Source organism: Dermacentor albipictus, chromosome 7, assembly GCF_038994185.2.
Source record: "Dermacentor albipictus isolate Rhodes 1998 colony chromosome 7, USDA_Dalb.pri_finalv2, whole genome shotgun sequence".
Lineage (NCBI taxonomy): Eukaryota > Metazoa > Arthropoda > Arachnida > Ixodida > Ixodidae > Dermacentor > Dermacentor albipictus.
This window is the reverse complement of record NC_091827.1, coordinates 51,145,526-51,167,038: the sequence shown is the minus strand read 5'-3', so window position 1 is coordinate 51,167,038 and position 21,513 is coordinate 51,145,526. Positions and strand designations below refer to the sequence as shown.

The window sequence follows — 21,513 nt, the reverse complement described above, 5'->3', positions numbered from 1 at the left end:
AAATGTTTTTAAAAATGTAAAGAGAGGAGGCAATGAAAGAGGAAAAGCAGATGCCTCGCGAGAAACTGAAATTCTGCAAGTCAATGAAAGTTCACCTTCGGCAAGCGTAGCCTCGAGAAGTATATTCATTCGTACCTGAGAATCGACGAGAAATAAAAAGAAGTAAATAATGAATTGCGTTCATCGCAAGAATAGCGTAGCGGAAATGACATCAGGCAAACACTGTGCAGATGAAATTTTGCCTTTTGACTCGTTGTGTACGGCCGCACGGTCGCGATGCCGCCGGAGCTTTATAACGATGTGGTTTCGTTACGCACGCACTCGCCGTCGCGTCGGGCATGCGTATGACGCCTGGCAGCCTCCGGGGTGCTGTTTACGCTGCGCAGCAGCACAGGCGTCGCGTGCTGGCCATCGCCGCCACTGGTTAGCCTTTCGAGCGGAAGTGCAGTTGATGAAAAATATTGCACATTTATGAACTTGCATTTGTGAATGCGGAACAAAGCTATCACTGATTCTTAAGGTACGCGTTTCGCTTTCCTGTTATGACTGTTATGATTTGAGGCCCGGATGTCTATAGGCACTAAACGTGTTATAGGCGCCTGTAATAGACAGTAAAGCGGTCATTTAAGCCATACATTTGCACGAATGTCGTTCTTGGTGCATATATATAGGCTCAAATATTAAAAAAAACTTCAACTTCTGTTGTGCAACTGAGGATAAATGATGAGTTTGTATGTATACACAGCCCACTAAACCCTTACTGAGTGAGATTCCCTGTTTTTTCGCGATAGAACGAAATCAGGCGAGTTGCGCAGGTTAGGAGATTATCTGAAGTTTAGTGTCTGATTTTGGTGATTTTGGTGTCTGATTTTGGTCTGAGTTTAGTGTCTGAGATTATGAAGTTTAGTGTCTGAGTTTAATACCTGTGTCACACGGGCACATTTGGAAGGCCTTCCAGTCAACGGCCCTTGAAACGCCACATCTCTATCGACTCAAAGGAGTTGTCGCGCTGCTACACGGCATTTTTGAAAGGCCGTTGAGTGTTTCAGGCGTTTCTCGCAAAATTGTGTGGCGCTGCGGATCTTTATTTTCGTTTTCAATGCACGAAAGGTTAAACAACATTAAAACCATTTAAAAGCACTATAATTTCGTCCATGTTTGTTTATACATTTAAAAAATTTGTTTATACATTGCCATACCTATATGTTTAGTGTTTAAGTTGTTGAGTAGCGAAACTGCGGCAACGTTTGCGCCGCTCGATGCGGCTGCCGTTTCGGTGTGTGCTCGCACATGTCAAGTGGCAAAAACACTTTATTGAATAATCAATAACACTCATATATAGTATTTTTAGAGCATTTGGTCTGATTTGTTCTTTCTAACCGCGAGTACGAGCACACTCTGAACGAGAGGGCATGTTCACACTGTTTCCGTTTCCGTTGCTCAAAGGCCATCGAGATTTCGATAGAGTTGTAAGGTGCTCCGTTGACTCGATAGACTATTGACTCGGCGGCCTTCGAAACCGCCCGTGTAGCAGCTCGAACTTGACCTTTGAGTCAACTGGCTATCGGTTCGAAGGCCTTCCAAACGCCCGTGTGACACGGGTATAATGTCTGATTTAGTGTCTGATTTAGTTATCTGAAGTTTAGTTTAGTGTGTGTGTCTAAACTATACGAGAAAGTGTTTTGAAAGCAGCGACAAAGAAGCATTAACACACGATTTACGGGTTTCACGTTACGCTTTTTTTACTGAGAATTGGTTTGCAACAGAAACGAAACGTTCAACATCCACCAAAGGGCACATCTTTGTAATGCTTATGTGTTCTAGTTACTTTTCTGCTTCATTGCATACAACGCATACATGCAATGCATATATATATATATGCATATATACATACATATATATATATATATATACATATATATATATATATATATATATATATATATATATATATATATATATATATATATATATATATATATATATATATATATATATATATATATATATATATATATATATATATATATATATATATATATATAAGCTTAGGTATATCCCACTCTCCTGAGAGAACCAAATTGACAGCAGCTTAACATGCACATGAAATGGAGGCCATGCTATGGGTAACATGAACAGAAAGTTTTAGGTGTAAATACGATAAGGATGTGAGCTTTGGAAAGAACGACTGAATAATCATTCTTTCCGTATTTTGATGTATAATACGCGTGCGCATGGTGAGCTTTCCGAGCCTCATTGGTGAACGATACATCTCGTTTATATTTGGTCGAAATGGAGGGCCTATGTCGTGGATGGCTTACGCTCAAAGTTTAAGTTGTGTAGCTTAATAGTGAGCCTTCGCAGAAAATCACTTGTTCATGTGTTCCAGAGCATTACAAGTGTATTTTAGGAATCACGTAGATTGTCCTACGTCCCGAAAGAACTCAATGTGCTACAAAGTTGAAATTTCGGAACCACAAGAGGCATCTTATGAGTGACCTGCCAGCAACGTTTCAAAAGCGTCAATTAATTACGGGCTTTGGGAAAAATTGCTTAAACAAGCGTCTCGACCGTAAGCGTTGTACGGCCGTTATCCGCAAAGTTGCGGAATATCTTGTAGGTGAATTTTGTGCGACACCAAGTTCACATTCCGTGAGAATGCGGGGCATATTAAGGGTAATTTGTCACAAAATTTTAAACAATTTTGGATTAATTATGAGGTCTGTAAGTAACTGTAATGCAAACTCATTTTCCAGCTATTTCGATTCGCAATTTTAGGCGTCCGTGCTGTCGTCGGAAACTTAGACGAACAACGTCGTCTGTATTTGGCGGAAATAGGGCATGTTGTAGTTGATGTGTAGGCAAGATTCAAAGCGTGTGCATTAATTACGGTCTTTGAAGTAAATTACTTACGCAAGCGCGGCAGAGCATTATAAAGTACGATTTCGCTAAACATTGCTTAATGAAGTGCTCGGAAGCGCTATACGCGCGTAACGTTTAAACGGAGGAATAAACGGCCGAGTCGGACACAGGCAACCTTTCAAAGTTTCTGGTTTAATTACAATAAAGCAACAGCTTGAAAGAAACTAATTCACGAGAGATTGTTATGCGATTGTACAAGGTCGCATAGTGTCTGCTGCCTTTTTTGTTTTTCTTTTTATTCCGTCCTTTATTAATACGAGTAGGTGGCACTGTTGAGGAGGGCGAACGGCACGCCGTCCTTGCCGGTGCAGATGCAGACCTCCTTGCAGCCGGCGTCCAGCTGGATGACGTAGCAGTCACGTGGGCACACCCTGGGCGGGCACTCCTCGCACTGGCAGACGGGACAGCTTCCGCGGGCCATCCTCCGGGTGCACGCCTGGTTCGCCTTGGGCTTGCACGAGAAACGGCCCGTCGCCTGAGAGCAGGGCGCTGCGAGCCGACGAGGTCGAGGGTTCGGCGTCAGTGCCGGTGGTTGTGCGCCGTGTACGGACGCTTCAGTCACGGCGTCCACATTTGTGGACGCGAATTTTTTTTGCCAACGCCGTCCACGTCCAGCAGCGGCAAATAATAATTCAAGAAGCCGGCAGATTCCATACCCTGTGGGATTCGATGTTACGCGAAGCAGCGTGCGGGGAGCCTACCAAGTTAGCGAAATGACCGTGACAGCACCGAGGCGTAGGCGGCTGTTTCATGACCTACATGACAAGCATGTGATGACATTGATGTCATGACCTATCATTTATGTTCGTCATGTCATTCAATGCCAATTTTGGTACATACCAAGACGTAGGCGGTTATTTCGTGACATACATGACGCGCATGTCGTGTCATGGACAGTTATGACATTCATGTCATGACCTATCATTTATGTTCGTCATGCACTCTTGTCATACTATTCCAATTGTGGTACAAAGTTAACCGAGCGACCATGAGAGCACCAAGACGTTGTCGGCTGTTTCATAACCTACATGACACACATGTCATGATGTTCACGTCATGACATGTGATAGATAGATAGATAGATAGATAGATAGATAGATAGATAGATAGATAGATAGATAGATAGATAGATAGATAGATAGATAGATAGATAGATAGATAGATAGATAGATAGATAGATAGATAGATAGATAGATAGATAGATAGATAGATAGATAGATAGATAGATAGATAGATAGATAGATAGATAGATAGATAGATAGATAGATAGATAGATAGATAGATAGATAGATAGATAGATAGATAGATAGATAGATAGATAGATAGATAGATACTGTCAAAGTGGCAAATGTTCGCTAAGAAATGCTTCGCACTTAAAAACAACACAAACACGCATATCCTGCAGACTAGACATAAAGAAATTTGGTTAGTGCCGACGCCTAGGGCATATTATACAGAGCAGTCTCTTTCTTATACTGTCCCAGTATTATTAAATAAATTAAACAAAGAATTGTTTGACCCCTTTCAGCATTCGAGTGATGTTATTAAGCGATTTTTTCTTAGCAAGATTACGTAATGTTGCACTCAGTTTAAACCTATACCTGTTATTATTATTATTCTTTTTTTTTCGTTTCTCCATGAGCACTTATTTGTCTTTCTAATACCTATGTTTGTGCTGCAATTCATAGCGCTGTTTTTACAAAGTGTTTTGTTATTTTGTTTCAGTGTTTATTTGGAAAATTGAAAATCTCTGTGTACTGTACTGCCAAGTTGATAAAGGGGGCAGGACCTCTGTCAAGCTTACGAGCTTTTAGTCCTGTCTCCTTCTCTGTACAAGAGAAAAATAAAGATTGAATTGAATTGAACCGTAACTGAGGTGCGGGTCATTAGATGCCTCTGCTTACTGTGTATAGTTCACACCAGAGGGCAGAGCATTGCTACACGTGAGCACTTTACTAGCATGTTTGATGTTACGTTCGACGGGCTGCATTCTCTAAGCAGTGGTGAAGTAGTAGTCTTTTTCATCCTTGTTCTACCAGAAGTCAGTAAATAACTTGTACAAGTGGTTCGTGAAAGTGATTTGACTGTTTTTCCTGGAGAAGCGCGACGTTACTGACAGTATACACTAAGAATAAGTTTGGTCGGATTCAGGATCTTGTTTTACAGAGTTGCTAAAATGCAATACATAAACGAAGGCACTGAATTGCTCCGTACAATTACAAGAACTCGCTGGAAAATACCTAAAGCACATTCCTATTACATATGTGTAGTTTCAAGAGTCCGCATTAACTTCGAATAAAATTGTATGACTCTGACACATTTATTGACAGTGTGTGGTGACTCGTGACTATATAGGAGGTATACTACACAGCCTGTTTCAACGACGATTGCCTCTCGGGTTAATAAACGTAGGGGCTGTGAGACAACGATGATTTTTAAGGTTGTGCCGACATTTTAAATGTCTAATAGAAGGCATCTAAACTTTACTTCTTGTCATATTCGATCCGATCAGTTAATGTTCCAAATATTTGTTCACTGTCCGTTGCCGAAAAGGCTATAGGTTCTTGGCTAGCAGCAGAACTGCGTCACAAAGCTTTGAGAGCCTGAGAGCACTTCAATGGTTCCATAACAGACCCTCACACATTTGAAAAATAATGACTGTAAAGCACCGTGTGTAACTCTGTCCATCTAATTCGTGCTTCCGTCTTGTCATAGGTGTCGTGGTATTTCTATCCCTTCTCAGTCTTCTTTCAGCTGAACAAATGGGTAAATACCGTTACCAAAAGAGGACAGTTATCAGTTAACCTGTGTGTCAGCTAATGTGCTTCCACAACGAGTGCGCCACCCTTGCGTTACTTTTTACTACGCTGCTGTCGGAAGCCAACAGTGTTGTAGTTGCAAAGCGGAGCAACACCGGAATAAGTGAGGCTACATTTAATAGACCCTGTCACTGTTTACAAACATAAGCACTGGACAGCTTCCGGTTCTGTTCATTGACGTAGCCAGCTAAATTTAGCGAGCAAGACAGGCATTGGCTGCGATATCGAGTAGCAGGTGTGCGTCAAAATCTAAGCCCGCAGATTTTCAACACTTTTCCTCTGTACACAAAGACAATTTTACAAGTTAATGTTGCCGTAATTAAACGGAACCTTTTTGTATTAGTTTCGAGGCGTAATGCGCATCTTTTTTAATTTGAGAAGTTAAAAATAGACTTTCAGCCCAGTAAAAGAACTTAAAAACGCACTTTGTCTTCTGGCGCAGTAGGCTGATAAGGCCCGCGTCTGGAAATTTCGTGGGGCCGCATTCTCGCTGCTGTTATCGCGCGAGTGAAACCGTCTATACCGTGAAATGACGCTAAAGGTGGTTCGCCGTACACTTGATACGACGGCTACAGGTCTGAAGAAAAGCTCGTTTCGTTCTTGCTCGATTACTGCATGCGCCAGCACCATCGTTGCTCTTTACAAATTTGCTTCCGTCCCCCTTTCGCAAAAATGTATGCGCCATTGAGTCGCATGTCCAGTTGAATGAACAATTAGCCTCCCCGCCACAAATTGCTGTCTCCGCGCACCCCAACATACGCATCACCGCCAGTGGCGACCTCGACCGCAAGCTGTGTAATGAAGGCCTCGACCACAATGACAAGAAGCGAAAAAAAAGAACAACAAAAAAAGAAACAGGAGAAATAACCGTCACGTTTCTTGGCCACGATTCGACGTATAGGCACTCGTCTTTTTCTGTGCGACAAGGTCACGAAGATGGCAATACTTGCGACCTCCTCAGAACCCCTCACTGCATGTAGAGAGGTAGAAAAAAGAGCCAAGAAAGAAAAGAAAGAAAGAAAGAAAGAAAGAAAGAAAGAAAGAAAGAAAGAAAGAAAGAAAGAAAGAAAGAAAGAAAGAAAGAAAGAAAGAAAAGCAGACATGATAAACCGGTCCTTGCTATACCGCGAATCACGTTTGTCAAATGGTCGGTCAGCTTGACATGGAGGCGACATTTTGCGAAATTGGCTGCGTAGAAAGTATACGCAAGGCACAGGTTTAGTCATATGACGCATATTTTTTTCTTTCCTGGCAAGACGGATGCATCCGGAGACAGCGTGCATAGTAAGTACGGTCCGCTGTTGTAGGGAACGCGTTAGACCTACATCCAATTCGACGTCATTTATACTGCAAAATACCCATTTCTTGATTCGCATTAACCGATAATGTCATTTCGCCTGAAAAATGCAGAAATTAGTGATACCGCAGTGTCCTTTTCTTTTTCATCCGTTGCCTTCTAGAACACGTTACTACGTATTATTTAATCACCTAAGCCGTTCCAAATTAGAAGAGAACTCAGAGTCTATACCTCCACTATCTTTAGCGACTTCGTTGCCGTATTCCATATGTCTTTTTCCCCCTAGTATTTTAGAGCGTTTCTATTCAGGGTACCATATGTGAATAAAAATTCTGGCATCTGTTTTTGATTTCGTAGATGATTCTTCAATGTGCTTTAAGTTACCCCTATTGTTCTTAGTGGCAAGTGAGTTTCCGCGAGAATTCGGAAGGCGGAGGAATGCTGAGAATGAAAATCCTCATCCACCCGACTACAGCCCGAAGTTACGAAATAAACCCATACAGTTTCCTCGAAAAGTAAGCTGCGCCCGGTTGAAGAAAAAATCCATCCTGTAGGACGCGGATCGAACCCGCATCAGCGCCATTTCCCTGGTGGTCGCTTTACCATCGGAGCAAAACCGGGAGGCCAGCAGATCCCGTAGCGAAGCCGAATTGATCTACATGTCTAAGCAGACGCACAATGGAAATGGCAAATCAGTTCTGCGAGAACCCGCACGGATGACTGCAACTCCTCGTAACTACTGGAATTTCATCTTAATTCCTCGTCTCAAGACTTCTGCGCTAAGTTCTAGACACCGCGTCGTATCAACATGGCTGCAACTTCCTCCTTTTCTCATCATCCTATTTAATCACTATTATTTTCTTCTTTTATTTTTCTCCTTACAGCCTGGAAAGCAGCAGGCCATAAAAGACTAGATCATGTCTATCTGGGCTATAGATTTCTTATAAAAAATGTAATATAACCTAAAATAATATTTTCATTTATAGATACTGCAATCACCAAAGGTGATTTTAGCACGGTGACACAAGTCATGCATCAATGGCAAGCATGCTGTAATAAAAAAGAGGGTGGCGGGGGGGCTCATACTAACTACGACAACTCACAACAAGACACTCGCAGTAGTTACATATAATGCTCAAACATTGTGGTCCACACGGGCACAGCATATCGTTCACACTACTGAGTGAGAAAATGAACATGTAATAATCACAGTAATGAATAATACAATAACTGCGGCATACAAATATAACAGCAGTATACGACATTAACAGTACACCAAGGCTACACTAGTAAATCACTACATCGAAAACAAGAGACATACAATAAAAACATATGTGATAATAACAGAGTTTCTTCTATAATAGGTTGTGCTTCTGTCGATCCCTTGTTCATTACGTCAAGTCGATCATAACTGCCGCTTTTTTCCGACAAAGCAAGCAACCATACCGGTTATATTGGTTTCAATATTTAAAAAAACAGTAATTAACGGCTGCTCAATAATTTCCCGTTAATCAATAAGGGCGCCTCGCCTTTAGGAAGTCTACAAATTTGTTTCCCGTTTTACGCAGCAAACAAAATTAATTATTTGGGCAATCTCAAGTTCGCATGTCTTTAAAGCAACGTGCGATGCCCGCATTAATAGTTTGCCCCTTCAACGAACACAGCTCTCTACCGAAATATGACGACGTGCCGTTATTGTGTTTAGTCGTTGCCATTGTGATGGTGCGTAGGTATACGACCACATTTCGGTTATTTATCATTCACAAGCTCCTCGGTTTACCAAAAAGTCCGGTTCTTAACGGCATTACGTGTATCGAACGATGCGAATGAGCTTTCCCTTTTCTTTCCTGTTTACCAGAATGACCGCGCGAAGTCACACAGCACACATGTTTACTTTGTTTAGAGAGGTGAGACCATTCGGTATTCGATTTGATATTCGCGGGTCGTTCTTTTTTCTCGAATGTACGTGGTCGATTCGATTAGGGAATTTCAACATTCGAACACGCATTATTCCTTATTACCGGTTAGATGTTTCCTCTAAGGCTGAAAGCAATGCGCGTGTGGTACTCACTGTCGCAGTTGCAAGCGTGGCAATCACCGATCTTGTCCGGCTTGCAGAAGTGTCCTTCCTCGCATGGCTTGACGCGGATGGGACAGCCCTGCGGCAGAGACGCTGCGCGCGGGGGAGGCGAAGTGAAGGAATACACGAGTTGGACGCGTGAAGTCTTCTTGAGATTGTCGTCATTCCATTCGTTTTCCTGAGAATCGAAGTTGTTTTTTAATTTTTTTTTCACCGAACACTCCCGGAATTTGCTGACGGTGGCTGCTGCTGCTGCGATCTTGCTGAATAGCTCATACACGAGTAATTTTTTTTTAAACAAGAAAGAATTATTAGGTGTTTGATGGCGCGATCGAACCTTCGTTTGCTAGCATAGCAGCTTGGTGCTTTTCTTTCTTGATTTTTTGTTAAGTTTATTTATTTATTTATTTATTTTCAATCTATGCAAATGGAGGTGGCAGAGGCAAAAGTTGCATGAACGCAGGTTGAGGTGCCCTCGGCCACCGAATTACCGCAGCAACTAGTCCAGCAATACGAGACAAATATTACACAAGAACAAAGCAATATTTCAAGCAACAAAATATTTAAAATAACAAAATATTACAAATAACATGTGTTAAGAAATACAAAAAATTGGCTCAGACCGACGATGTACACTACTGTTGATTTAAAGATACGGTAAACGTACGGCATATAATGAAACACCAAATTAAAGATCGAAAAATATAAAGCTAGGGCTGTGAGCTGAGCTTTTGTGAAGTGCTCAATGTTCATACCGAATGCATTCTAAGAGTTGAAAAGCCTTGGTGAAGCGTGCATTCAACCAATTTGTTCGCCGTATTTTGTCCTCGAACGACGGACGTTTCATAACTCTGGATTTCGGGTAGCGGTAGTACCGGTACGCGTAACGTTAAACGGACGATGTACTCCAATTATTCGGCCATGATCGCACGTGTACAACTTGTCGCGCGTGAGCGCCTACCGACTCTTTAGGACGACTGGCGCGCGCTTCACGTCACGTACTAGCACACGCGTGAGCATGTGCGTGTGAGAGAGCACGTGAGCGTGCCTCGGTTTCCATTAGGCCTAAGACATAAGAAGAAAGGGGCGAGTAACATTCAACTTTAACAGTGCATATCGTGGCGCCGTAGTTCAGTCTCCGTACACCTCCCCTCGCAGTCGTTCCCCCGACAAACATCAAACATCGTCTATCATCCTGGTGACGTCACTGTGTCGACCTCTCACAGTGTGAATTCGAATAAACTATACTGTTTATATTTAGCCATACATTGCGAACGATGTGGCGCATCAAAAGTAAACATTGCATGTTTAATAACGTAGTGACTTGTGCGGCGCATAAACATAGAAAATTGAATAACCTTACACGTTCAATATAAAATGACGATAGATACGGCATTTACTTTTATGTGACTTAATTAACCGATTCCCGATCAAAAGCTTCGCTTCAGAGATTCCAGCATCTAGCTGCATATGATTGGCGTAATCTTTTTTTTTCCTTATCTCTTTCAGGCAGTCTTCTTTTGCATTGAATTTCAACACAGCGAATTATTTGATCCGCGCATGACTACTCCACCCATACTTTTTTTTTCGTCCTTTACGTAACTTTAGGAAGTGTATTACAATGATGCATTTGCCGACCGATACTCGGCCAATCCTTCTTAGTGAGCACGCGCCGCAGTTTTTCAGACCACAACCATTATTGCGCAAGACGGCTTGCCGTTACGAAACCCAAAGCACTGGAGAGACACTTGAAAGCAACACTGAGTAACTTTTTATCGGTAAGTTATTATTCAAAACGCCCAGTTTGATTTTTAATTAGTTAATTTTAACGTGGCCGGAAGAGTTGGACTACTGGTGAAAAGAAAACGTGAAGGCCAAAAAAACTCACTCTCGTATTTCACAGAGGAAATTTAGCGCCGGTGTAACAATGTCACGTCATGGATTTCAATGGTGCATTCTGGTAAGGTGGGTAATTTCGGTGTAGGAGAAAACATCGCGCAATTTTGCCAGGCGAATCCGTGGATTCATCGAGACGCGATGTAAGCCCCCATTTTTCTTAAACCCACCGTGGTGTTCCATTGGCTACGGCGTGTTACACTGTTGAGAATGAGATTGCAGGTTCGACTGCATGCCCCGGCCGTCTTATTCTGATGAGAGGACAACGCAAAATCGCTAGTGTGATATGCTCTGTGCGTGCGGTAAGGAACCGCCGGTCATTGCATTTGACTCGAAGACCTCCGCAGCGATGTTCCTCATAAGTCACTGTGCAGTTTCGGGTCGTTAAATTACACAACGTAATTTAAGAGTGGCAGCTTCGCTATTGCAGAAACGCAGCTTCGCTATTGCAGAAACGCAATTCATTAATACACCTTAACCTAGTATATTTTTTCCCTTAGTATCCCGTCAATAGGAAGTGTGTGCGAATATTCGAAATGTAGAGTAGCTCTCGAGTAGTCTATGTTATTGTTCCTGCATTCTCTTCGATAAATAATATTGAAAGTTTCGGAATATTCGTCTGCGGGCTATTATAAAAAGATCATACTAGCACCTGTAGAGCCAAAGAGAGAGAGAGGAGCAGCAAAGGCCGCCTCAAATTTGAAATATTAGAGAATACCAAATAATATTAGGAAATATCAAATGAGAATTACTCGGCATTAGATTCACTATTAGAAGCGGAAACTTTCCGATTATATCATTTTATTTGAAAATTTTACAGTTCGCTCTACTGTGCTCGAACTCAAGGGGTTTGTTCTTTCATTTTATTCTATTGGACTCAATATAGGGAACTGAAGATTTCCGCATATTTAATTCCATTTGAGAATTTGACAACTCCAAAGTCTTTATTTATCACGCAAAGATCGCAGAAGAGCAAATGTTCCGTTCGGTACGTTGAAAGTCTTAAAGGCACTGACAAGCAATTTTCATGGTACCTACTTTTTTCTTGTTTTTGTGCAATGGAATATGTTTACTTATCAGAGCGTCTAATCATGAAGTGGTAACGCGGAAAACGAAGCGGAAAAATTTTTTATCCGATTTTTTTCGACCTGCAGTCAACACGTATAGTCGTTCACTGGAAGAATGCTGAAAACACTGACAGGTGAGCGCGATAGCGATTATACGCCGTTATTAGTGGGAGCCAGATATGACAAGTACGGCCGTAACTGTGCGAAAGTAATGTTTTGTTTATCGAGTCGATGTTCCTGCGATTCATGTTTTAGTGTTACAAGTGTTACAAGTATTTCTGCGATAATAGCTACGTGTTTTCGTGGTTTCCTGTCCAACTGCATTGGTACTTAAGCAGTCAAAACGAAACCAATCGGATCGAAAACGAAACGACGCTTTTACACGTGATACGCATTTCAGACTGTTGCCATTACCATGCGCGCGCTTTTGATTTCCGAAGCACACAATAACGCGCCAGTGTCTAATAATATACCAATTGAAATTCTAAACAAGAATTATGCTGTACTTAACAACAGTTGACTTACGTAATCCCATAGATTATATCCGAAGTACCAAGATTTCATCGCCAGTGTTCGCCACTTACTGATTTCTGAGACTTCTTTTGCCAATTTGGAATTATAATTCCTACTTAAATCGCGAACTGTATGTTGGATTCTATCACTATAAATCATGGTCATGTCATTTTCATCAACGTCTTACAACCTATTGTGGCCTGTTGTCAGCCCCTTTAAACAGAAGTGCACTCACCATTGGCTACCGGGTCATCTGTAAAGAGGGAAGCAAAAAAAAAAACATTAACAATATTAATTACGTCACACATATAACTTTTTCAATTTTGCACATCTTTGGAACATATAGCATAATTTTCGCCACAGAAATTGCTAAACTCCAGCGCTGTGTTTGTTCGGCTGGTTAATATATGAACCTGTCTGACCTGATCGTGCTTTCGGCTTCAGATTTTGTTGTTGTCGCTTTATTTATTACACGTTTCCTGCCTTTATCCTTACCTAAATTTTAAAGGAATCCTACTCCTTTTACTCGCAGAAGTAAACGGTTCCCTGGGCACACGCATCATTGCCGCGAGTTGTTGCCTCCGAAAGTAATATTTTGTTGAAAACGATCAATTTCGGAAAGTCGCAAAGCCCTTCGAAACCAGAAGGGCGAAGTACAAGCAAATCCGCCATTCACATATGACCGCTGTACCGCCCCACTTCAAGCTCCCGTAGGCACTAGCGCCACAGTCTCCTTTGGTAATTCTTCTAGGAAGCTCTGTTCTACATGCACGGCCTCTGAAATTATTGCGGCGCACAATCCCTATCTCGGAGGCCCTGCTAAGTGAGTTTTGCAAAGTAAGGCTCACAGCATTCACAGTGGCTCTGGCAACCTTCCTTGGGCGTCCTGCACTCGTAACCCATTGGACAGCCGAAGGCAACCTCCTTGCACAGGGGCTTGGCGTGGACGCCAGTTTCTGCAAAGAAGGAAAACAATAACAATGAAAAAAAAAAATGACGCGGATCCAGCGCACGTCTTTTTAATCCACATCATTACGCCAGGACCCAGAAGGGCCCCATTTATTGATAACGAGATAAAAATAAAAAGTGGCAGTTTCGCCCGACGGTCCGAGCCCTGGCAACGATATCTAGGTTGAGTGTGGCGCTTCAGCACTTCGGGTGGATCATTCTAAATATGCGCGCGGTTGTGACTGAGCCGGCTGTTAAGTGACATCACTTTCAAATTGTGAGCGGAAGCATTGTCTTTATTTATTTTTTGCAATAATAGAAGATTTAGTATGAAAGGCGTGGCATCGTGAATGAAAGGTTTTATGTCTTTCGCTAGCCCTACGATCTACATAATCCAGAGGAATAATTCAGTCAAGAACTTAGACCTGGTTTGAGAAACTTCGATAGCGGCTTAATAGTATAGCATTCATCTTGCATACAATAGGGTATAGGTAAATAATACAGCATACCTGTACATAAAGACCGCGTGACATAGAGACCGTGTACATAAAGACGTATACATAAAGACCGCCAGAATTTAAAAACATATATGCAAGTGCCACGTAGCTGAACAGAACCAAGGTGATGTTTGCCGACGCTTTGGGCAAGTCTGACTATAATATCTTTATTTCGACTGATTACGTAATTAGTTATTATTTGGTATTTATCTTTATTAAATAATATATTCAGAGCAAAAGCGTCAATAAATATACTGGAGACCATCCTGAAAAATTCCCGATCGAGCTTTCTGTTGCTCAATGCGCGCTACATAAGTTTTGTTTTCCAATTGAGCCTGAAAGAAGCCCACGAAGAGAACCGCACGACCATAGTCACACGACACTTCTTTGTGTTTTGCGGGCTTTCTTTGAGGATTGCAAAAAGCTTTTAATGCGTTCGCATTAGGGCTGTCAAAGTGGAAACAAGTATGAGAAGTGTGGGAAACCGGTCGCGGGGTAGAGCTATATATACCAGATGTTTAAGACCTCAAGAAGTATTAAAGGTAGCTGTTTTAAAACAAAAGTACATTTCCTTCAGTGACATTCCGTCAGTGGTGGCGAGCATAGGGTGACGGGTATTACGTGGTAATCAGTCACTAACTAACAAAAGCTCCATAATGAACTTTCAAAGATTCACTTTCAGCGGGCTCATCGCAATTGGGAAATTGATACGACCTCTCTATGAAAGAAATATCAACTTATAGATCTGGAAGAGTGCGATTACCCACGGAACTGCGGCAAACGAATTTGGGCCGTCAGGGCGCACCAAATTGAAACTGGAAGGCTGCATCGAGTAAAGCCCCTTAAACTTCGAAAAGTACTGCCACGCTTTGAAGAATGCCGCCGCCTCCTCGCGTGCTCTCGCCGAGGCCGACGCCGCGTCGCTATTGGCCTAATAGCATCACGTGGGCCCTCGCGCCGTGAATCAGCGCCATTTTTGCTCGAGAAGCGTCTATACGGAGTGGCGAGGAGCGCATGTTGGCGCCGTAGCTACGCTCGAGTGGTGTAGGCGGCGCCACGGTCGATGAGGGAGCGTGAAGGAGAGGAGAAATCAGGAGGAGTGAACGCGGAGGAAAGTGTCACTACTTTACGAAGTTTAAGGGGTTTTAGCACCGACCGCAGAGCCACGCCCCCTGGAGACGACGTTCTGATTACGTCACGCAGCAGTAGGCAGCGAGCGCGCTGCGAAAGCAATGAGCACGCGGAGTCACAGTGCGCTGGCTGTCCTCGTGAACGACGCTGCGACCCCGGGTGAAGCGCTGAACGCTGCCAGTCGCGAACACGAAGAGCACGAAACGCCATTAGCATCGAAAAAAGGCATCGCTACAATATGCCGGCCCGGGTATGGTTCGGGTTGCAGACTTTAATGAAGCCCTTACAATGATACATAATGAGCAACTGATATCAGGATCGGCACAGCAAGCCAGTCCGCAGTACTTCACATTGTCGCCACGTAGGTTATACAGTCAGATACACATCAAATGTCGCGGCAGCCACTGAAGGATGTCACATCACCAATGACACTGCTCGACGTGCCCAGCCTGGAGCACCGACACTCATTGTACCTTTATCAAGAGTCGACACTGCAAGAGAGTTCCGCAATTTCGCGCGTACTATCATGTTGAGTCGCTGGAATACCCCGCAGAACTCTAATCGTCGATGACGCAGCCCTGACCCATCACTAAACCTGCAATTAGCAACAAACCCTTAGCGTCGTGACTCAACACTGCTGTGGCGGCAGTGAGTGTAGAATTAGCCTTCACTAACACGTACCACTATCACATTGGAATGGCCGATTCACCTACGTGCGCTAAGTGCAAGTGTGAGGAGACCGTCGATCACCTCCCGTGCCACTGTTCTCGCTTTGAACAAGAACAGCAAATGGTGTTGACTATAATGAACACTGGAAACTGTGAGTTCAACAATACTACGGCACCGTATGTGATAAATCTTGTGTATACTTGCAGTCAGCCTCATATGCGAAAACCGCGGCGGCTACAAGTACGAAATTGTTCTTGAGGCAAACATAACTTATAACGCACCACTCTGGCCGCTGAACTTTGCCTCCAGAGACGGCTAGGCGTGTTTAGAAAAAGTTCATTCCAACAAATGACGATGCCAACTTTCTGGGTCACGATGACAGCGCAATATCACCGACGACAACATACGAGAACCGTGGACTGAGCACGGCAAGTGTTCACAGAAATGTCCGTGTCCATGCGTTTTACTAACACCCTCACTTATGCCACCAACAAAAACTTCTTTACAAGTTAACAAAAATTCCCATATACAGACAAGGTATAGTACATGAAGGCTACGTACAACCACGGCCGCTCACTAACAGATTATGTGGTAGAGGGAATTTGTATAATTAGATAGTGCTAGCCTAAATCACAAGAAAATTTATTCATCGGTAAGCACGCGTACAGCTGTGGTATGTATCAATAGCGGTACATGCATTTATTACAATATAACGTATCGCACATGCAATACATTGCGCTCGATATTGACACGTGTACTTGTTTATCTTTATCTGGTAACACCGTTTCACCGCCTAACAAATGTTATCGCACAGCGCAGGACGCGCCTGCATGTATCGGAAGTTTCTGGAATGTTATCGATGGTTCCATCCGCTGTCTGTGACCGAATTAACATTGTGCAATCTGACTGCATGTATGCGCGACGCGAATAATGTATACATTTATGGAAGAAGATGCCAGTGATTACTCTGGAACATTCGACGACTGATGTATAAAAGCCGACGCGCTTGACCCGCACATCAGATTTCGACTACCGCCGATCGTGTTCGCCGCTATTGCTCTCCTTTGAGTGTAACTTGCTTCTGTGGGCACAAGTTCGCCCAATAAAACGCTAGTTTTGCCATTCACCGTTTTGCTTTCTTCACCGTCACTACCACGTGACAATATGAACAAAACAATAGGAGCGAACAAAGCAGTTAATCGTGTCTGCTTGACACTGGCTTTGCCACTTCCACTTCAAGAACGCTCTTTCAATTTACATGCAAAAACACTAATTATCACCCTCGAATTCGCGAATAACACCCAGGGTGCACACAAATCACATGGTCTCTGCTCAGGCAAACACAGCTTGGGCGTCATTCCGGCCGTAGGAAAACTGCCTCGAGAGACGGTTAGGTATGCGTATATAAGCAGCAAAGAAGCTTGGTTTCGTAGAGTTTGAACAGCTGTTATTACAGGTGACTCCATGCTATATCACCTGCGCAGTCTGGGATGCGTTGTTTTATTTGATTGCCGAGATCGCTCTGCAATGATGCGAAAGCACCACAAAACGCAGCTATATAGCGTTGCGGTAGACGAGACTCTCAAACCGATCTCGGCGCCGTGGTTAATTATTGCACCCAGCTTCTAGAAGGTTCCTGCTACAACGCACTCCTTTATTACGCGCGTGTTGGTCTCTGTGCGAACAGTGTACGCATTTATTATTCAGTTCTCATAGGTGCATCAAGCTCTGAGCTGTAAACGCGGAGATTGTCAGGCGCTAATTCTTTTCTTTTTTTTCAAAATTAACTGTTATCTGGTAAAACCTTCGTTGTTGCTCAAAGAGCTTATATGGTTTCCGTAAGAATAAATTACCAGAAATAGCACGAAGGGTGGACCGCTCGTAGAGTTTATGAAAGATTGCGCCTCCGGCGTGTTTTCTTTTACGTCTTTTGCTTTTTTTAATGTCGCACCAAGAGGTACAGAACAGATTTATGAGCCCAAAATTAGTGCCAACTGACCCATTTACTTCTAACGCGATGGTATTGTACTCTTCCTGTCGCGCGACCTGTTGATCTCGACAAGAGCCAGCACACCCACCAAGTTTACATCACCCCCGAAGTTCGAGCAGTGTCCCGTTTATTGCCATGGGATAAAAAATAAATTACGGCAGATCCAAAGCACTCTTCGGAATCTACGCTAGGCAAAGCTTTTTGTGAATCGTTTCAATGGAATCCTATATCAGGAGACGCATGAGGTGTGGGATTGTGTCTTTATTTCGAGTAACGCAACTGCTAACAAGCTCGGTTGTGTGGGTGGCCCCCGCTACCAACTCGCCCAAGTCCTATGAAAAGAGAAGGTATTAACCGCCGCGGTAATCCAGTGGCTATGGCATTTGGCATGCTGAGCTCGAGGACGCGGGTTCGATTTCGCCCCACGGCGACCTTACTTCGATGGGGGCGAAGTGTACGAAAGGCCGTGCACGTAAGTTGTATACGCACATAAAGAAACCGAAGTGATCGAAATTATTCTGGAGATCGGCACCACAGGGAGCCTCGTAATCAGATGACAGTTTTAAATGGGTGAGCATTTCTATACTTATCCAACGAGTGATCCGCCGTGATTGCTCAGCGGCTATGGTGCTGCGCTACTGAGCACGAGGTCGCGGGATCGAATCCCGGCCACGGCGGCCGCATTTCGATGGGGGCGAAATGCGAAAACACCCGTGTACTTAGATTTAGGTGCACGTTAAAGAACCCCAGGTGGTCGAAATTTCCGGAGCCCTTCACTACGGCGTGCCACATAATCAGAAAGTGGTTTTGGCACGCAAAACCCCATAGTTAAATTATTACCCAACGAGAAAAATGTCCGTCTGACCGTTTCCGCTCGTCCCGTGGGAATATCGCTTTCAAGATAGAGCCCGCAGCAGCGAAATACTTTACCTTCATGCTGTCTGTCGCTTCTACGCAAACCAAGCTGCAAGAACACGGCGGTCACGCAGCTGCCAGCACAAGCCGCGCCCTGTCCCTTTCGCAGATCGCTTTCAAGATACGGGCCGGCGCGTCTCCAAGGCGAAGCGTCGAAAACACAGCGCACGAAGCTATCAGCAGTCGGCACACTCTGTCCGCGTCATTGCAGATCGCCTTCGGGATACGGTCCGCGCGGCCGTGCCATATACTGTTAAGAACGGCCCGATGTCGTGCAAGTTTTGCCTGCCAGTTGTGACAGCAGCGGCAACCTTGTCTCGGCACGCCACCGTTACGCTCTAGCCTCGTCGCCATTGTGACTTAACGGGCTCGGTGGAGCAACTATTGTTACTGAGCCCGCGGGAACGTCTACTGAGACCCCTTCCCACGCGCCGACCAAGACGCAAGACAGTGGGCAGCCGGCGGGCGCGCTGCGGGGGTCAGCTCGGAGAATAAAAGGCCCCTACGGTGCCTGGTCGTCTCCCCTACGGTGCCTCGTCAACTCGCCTACGGTGCCTACACGGCCGTTTCCGTCACCTCGGTATTGGGGGAGGACCAAGTGTTTATAAACCGCTGTTGTGCGGCTGCTCAGGACACTCTCTCTCAAGCAGTCATGTTAGACTGATGTACTTTCTCTCGCAGTTATGCTAGACTGATGTAGATACTGTAAATAAACTCATATTCCTCGTTCTCAATGAGAAGCAGTCCTTCCCTTCATCAACGTCCTCAGCGTGGATAAGTTGGACGACGGCATGGACCAGCTACCTTCTCTTCATGCCAGACTCCAATCATGACAGCGGGTTACGAGCGATGGGATTGATCCCCCAATCCTGACAATGCGCAGCCGCGGCCGATGTACATTTGATCACGGTTAATAATCTGTCAACGCGGATGGATAAGGCGCTAAAGAGCGATAACGGCTTATAATGATCGGGACGTTATCAGCGCACCTTGTGCCGCCGTCCGCAGCAGTTCGTGTTGCCGCAGCGCTGTCGTTTGTGCTGTCCGGATGAAGTTTCGTAGCATCGATAATGACGCCGGGCTCCGCAGAGATGAGCAAGTGGCACAAAGCTTGCGCATACTTACGTCAACTCCCAGAGGGGTTTCTGCGTAATTTTTTTTTTAAAGAAGTACTCCCCCTACTCTCGTCAGTCATTCCAACTCACCATTAGCTGCTGCTGCTGCTGTTGCTGCTGCGCCAACGCACGAGAGAACCAAAGCGCCCGTGGCCAAAACGAGCAATCTTTTCGCCGCTGACGACTCGTCCATCTCGCTCGGCGGTCGTCGAATAAGTTCCGTCGCCGCGGCGAAGGTTCGGTAAAGTCCGCGGCGGTCGGAGAAGAATCGCGTTGTCCGCTCAATGACTGGGCGGACTGGTTGCTCTCTCCGCGACCACGTCATCGAGAGGTCGAGATGCCCTCTCCTCCTCCTCTCTTACGGACATGCGCACGTTGAAGCGAACTATCGCGAATTCACGTCCCTCTCACGAACGTGCGTACTCCGCGTTCTGCGTGCCGCCTGGTTAGAACAGCGCAGCGCTGTGGAAGCTACAGCGTTTGCCATTCCCCGAAGGTGTAATGTACTCGCGGCCTCCGAGATGGAACCTGCGCCGGTGCGATCTCTGAGGCCACGGTGTACTACTTGGAGTTTCCTACAGAAGTTACTAGGGAAAGCTGTGGCGCTGCGATCGCTCATCTGAGGAACGATCGCAGCGCCAGAGCGAAAACGAAAAGAAATCACGTGAATTAAAGTGAGAGAGAATGAATTAAAAAAAGAAGAAGAAACGAAAGCGGTGCGGGCACGCGCGTTACATGACGCTACATTATCGTACAAAACCGAGACGCAATCAAAAAGCTTCGCAATCTCTTGGGTGCTGGATGCCTTAGGTACTTTGATAGGGTAGACGCCTTGTGGGCATAATAAGTCCTGCGAACGGTCTGGCCTCGCCAAAAACCTTGTAAAGCGTCCGCATCGATGTACAGTTTTGAATTAATCAACTGTGGAGTTTAGCGCACAATGCGTGCATATGGGCTACGAGGCACACCGTAGTGGGAGAATTCGGGTTACTGTGGACCATCTTGGTTTTTTTTTTCTTTTTAAATGCGCACTCAAACCGCGGTGTAAAGTACAGCGTCCTCGCACTCCGCCCTCCCGTTAAAATATGCGGCCGCCGCCGTCGGGTCTCGAACCCAGGACCTCGTGCTAGGCAGAGCAACGCCACGTACAGCTACAAAGCCGCCGCGGCCGGTGATGCACAGTTTTATTCAGACGATGAACAGGAGGGGGAAAAAAAGTAATAACAGTTATATAAGTAAAGGAAAATAGACGAAGGCCTTTCCCTGTTCGAGCGCCGCTCGCCGAAGCTTGCCGTAAGCCAAGGTATCCGGTCAAGGCTCACACGAAATCACGCTCTGCCAACCCGTGCAAACGCGTATTCGAATCTCGCGACGAGGAGGAGGAGGAAAAGGAGGAGGAGGAGGAGGAGGAGGAGGAGGGCGTCTACCGCGTTTTAGCACGTGTAACACGCACCGAAATGTTCCAGAAACCTTCACGTATAAGGTGCCCGGGATCCAGCTTTAAGCGAACTTCAATCAGGAACATTAACGAGATACGTCGAGCCAGCTTAGACTGAGAGGGTTGTTTGAAAACGCATTTCCTTTAATTTCGCTGTAATACGTTGATAATTAGGAGAAAATAAAGTTTGAAGTAAATTTTTTAAATATAGTTTCG

The 21,513-nt window shown here is 44.7% G+C and overlaps 1 protein-coding gene across 2 annotated transcripts in view; it reads right to left on the bottom strand.

The window, feature by feature from the left end:
- Positions 1–3,122: 3,122 nt before the first annotated feature.
- LOC135910125 (uncharacterized) overlaps positions 3,123–21,513 on the bottom strand; it is a 76,850-nt gene continuing 58,459 nt past the window's right edge. Inside the window, exons 1-5 of one of the 2 annotated variants that reach the window (XM_065442169.1) lie at positions 19,950–20,113; positions 13,443–13,550; positions 12,830–12,847; positions 9,110–9,211; positions 3,124–3,411 (exon numbers count right to left, since the gene is read on the bottom strand). In XM_065442169.1, the coding sequence (XP_065298241.1) occupies positions 3,173–3,411; positions 9,110–9,211; positions 12,830–12,847; positions 13,443–13,550; positions 19,950–20,052 (570 nt within the window). In that variant the 5' untranslated portion in view covers positions 20,053–20,113 and the 3' untranslated portion in view covers positions 3,124–3,172. Of the gene's footprint in view, positions 3,412–9,109; positions 9,212–12,829; positions 12,848–13,442; positions 13,551–19,949; positions 20,114–21,513 lie in introns of those variants that run through there. The other variant, XM_065442170.1, reaches the window with a different exon arrangement.